Source organism: Manis pentadactyla, chromosome 13, assembly GCF_030020395.1.
Source record: "Manis pentadactyla isolate mManPen7 chromosome 13, mManPen7.hap1, whole genome shotgun sequence".
NCBI lineage: Eukaryota > Metazoa > Chordata > Mammalia > Pholidota > Manidae > Manis > Manis pentadactyla.
Window position 1 is genome coordinate 76,777,432 of NC_080031.1, and position 3,190 is coordinate 76,780,621.

Consider the following 3,190-nt stretch of genomic DNA (forward strand, 5'->3'; position numbering starts at 1 on the left):
TCATCAATGATAAAAGTTTGAATGAACCAAGCATAACATTCATCCTTTGACCCAGAGATCAGGGTGAGGATAAATGTATAAAACCTACTCACAGTTGAAGACCAGTGGTTTTAGAGTCCACAGTTTCATGGAGTGAAGCAACTCTTCAGGGAATCCAGGAACATAAGGGAAACTGGACTCAAGGGATTGCTAGTGGTTTCTGTGCTATCGTCTTGCCGTGTCTTCAATCTCTTAGTTATGTTCCAGCCCTAAATGTTTTGTTACTTCATCCAGCCTTTGTATAGGGAGTGAGAGTAAAAAGAACAATTTAGACAGTTGGCTTCTCTTGCCCAAGCCACTCATTATTTTCTTGCAGGTGAGCAGTACCTAGTACTCTAAAGTGCTTTCAAATACAGGCACCTGGTAAGGTAGGGATATATAAAGTATGGCTTCCACATATGATGTTCTTACATGCGTTTAATTCAGAATCATTCCAAAGTTTCCCAAAACACTTTCACAATGTAGCCCAGGTGTATGGTGTTTCCAAGAAATATTTATTATGCACTACACAAATACAGTTTTGAGAAGAAAATTTAGTAAAGTTTGTAACTCACTTACACTGAGTTGTACAATAAAAATATATACAGGCAAATAACAGTAGACAATTCATAGAGATATATTCCAATTTAAGAACAAATGTCAAATATAAAGTGAACTTCTCTCAAGTAGACTTGTTTTTAAGCACTTTTTACTCAATAAAATGCCTGCTTGGGAATTCCAAGAATCTGCTAAACATTCTGCCTAGAGCAGTGTTTATCTCCCTGTTCCGCAGACTGTAGATGATGGGGTTTATGAATGGGGGCAACATAGTGTAGAACATGGCTGTCAGCAGATTTTTAAGAGATGCTTTATTTGCAATAGGACCCAAGACAGCAATCAATCCAGAAATTACAAACAAAAGAAGAATTAGCAACTGTGGGGTACATGTGGATAAGGCTTTGTTCCGGGCTTCCACTGAATGGATCTTAAGGACATTTGAAAATATATTTATATATGACATAACCATATAAGTAAAACATGCCAAGACAATACAAGCACTTAATGCAAGGATGACAGATTCAGAAAACTGAACCTCTGGAGATGATATTCTCATAACTTGAGGCACATCACAAAAATATTGGTTGATCACATTGGATTTTGTGAAGGGAAGTCTGAACATGTTCCCAGTGTGGATGGCAGAATAGACCAGCCCAGTGAGCCATGACCCACCTGCTGCCTGTGTGCACAAATGCGGGGTGATGGTCAGCCCATAGTGCAGAGGGTGGCAAATGGCAACATAGCGGTCATAGGACATGAGCACAAGGAAAGCAAGCTCTATAGATGCAAAGAAAATGTATAGGAAAATCTGAGCAGCACATTCTTTCAGTGAGATGGTCTTACTGCCCATCAGAGAATTCACAATTAGTTTGGGAACACTGACTGAGATGCAGCAAAAGTCTATGAGGGATAAGTTGCTTATAAAAAAGTACATTGGAGAATGAAGGTTTGGGTCTGTCACAATGGCGGTAATGGTCAGAAGATTTCCAGCCAGAGCTCCTAAGTAAATCAATAAGAATAACAGACCTTGCAAAATTTGTAGCTCCCAAGAGTTTGAAATGTCCATGAGGAGGAATTCTGTGAAGATAGTGAGGTTGCCCATGTCAGCCAATATGCTGAAGTAACCTGGAGTGATGTGTAAAGTGTTAGGAGAATGCAAAATAAAAAATGCAAATCATTCTTAACACTTCCAAATAAATGCAGCCATACCAAAGCAGTGTGGAATCAGGAGTAGGAATAATTTGAAGAGAATAATTTGAAATCAATAAATTATATTTCCTTTTTGGAGGGTTCTTTCCAAATCTACTGAGATATTGTGATAATTTTAACAACCAAAGGAGCACATAAAGTATGTAATAAGAAATCAAGACCATCAGCCCTATTGTTATTAAGTACAATTACAATATTTCCTCTCAATTTCTTTTCATTCTGTCTGGGTACCTGAAGGGTTTATATTCTCATTTTCTTTAATATCAGGTAGTCAGCCAGACATGCTCAGATAAGCCAAATGGGTTTGAGCATTCCACATTTATTCTTTCTCCTCATGTACCAGTGGTCTAGAATGACTTTTGTTATCTCCTCTTCTCTAGCCAGTTGTTATAGATGGTTTAATAAATTTGATGATGATCTCAGTTTGTGCAGTAATTCTAATCCAAATGAGACAAGTTAGATTATGCCTCACCTTACTTTCATTTCAGCTGCTAAGACATGCATATGAGCTTTCTTTCCTTCATTTCAATATCCAAAAATGGTGTGATGTGATTGAGAATCTCATTCAATTTGCCTATTGGTAGTGGGTATTCATTTCCCTGACTGTACTTCATTTTTTTTTTCACAAATTATCCATGAAGAATACCTCACCTGGTATACTTCCAATAAATGTCACTTCTCTGGCCACACATGAATTTAATGTTTAATGAATGTTTAATATTCTATTCAGACCACTCCTTTACTTGTATTCTTAGATTTTTCTGAACTATTCTCATTCAAAGATAACTTCTAATAGAAGTCTATTTATTTTGGTCTATGTTGGAAGCATTTCATATAATAAGGAAAATTTGTTTTAATCTCAGTTTTCCTTTCTACACAAAAAGTAATTTTTTGGAGACATAATTCAGTACTATTAAATTATCTTCTGTGGATACCTAAATTGCCAGATGTTGACTTTAAAATATCAATTGAATTTTTCTATTATTCTATTATATTTAATAAGAATAATGAGTTCTTTCACGGGCACTCATGAATTTTCAGTTGTTTCACAAAAATTGTTTTATGCTAATTTTTCTAATTTCCTTTCTTGTGGTTTCTTTGAAAATTTTCACTTTAAAATGGAAAGAAAATTATTTAAAAAGATAATGCTATTAACTATCAGAAAACAATGTTCAGTGATTCAATTGATATTATCTAATTTTGACATAGGTTATTGAAGCAATCAGACTTATAGCTCTTTTTAACTTGCTTTATCAAAACAACACAGCAATATTGGTTATTAGAAGTCTAATTCCCATGCTTAGTCTTTTCGGATTTCATGTTACTTTTCTTAAGTCTACATAAATTCTCATACTTTCCTCTGTGAAAATTAACTGACATCTTTTTTTGTATGTATTACTGTGTA

At 35.0% G+C, this 3,190-nt stretch overlaps 1 protein-coding gene across 1 annotated transcript; it reads right to left on the reverse strand.

The window, feature by feature from the left end:
- Positions 1–727: 727 nt before the first annotated feature.
- On the reverse strand, positions 728–1,678 carry LOC118928702 (olfactory receptor 14I1-like). Its single transcript, XM_036918177.2, has one exon. It carries the CDS (start codon positions 1,676–1,678, stop codon positions 728–730), a length of 951 nt encoding a protein of 316 aa, XP_036774072.2.
- Positions 1,679–3,190: the final 1,512 nt, after the last annotated feature.

Bases quoted from the DNA above. Each gene is read 5' to 3' on its own strand.
- LOC118928702 (XM_036918177.2), bottom strand. From the start codon at position 1,678: ATGGGCAACCTCACTATCTTCACAGAATTCCTCCTCATGGACATTTCA.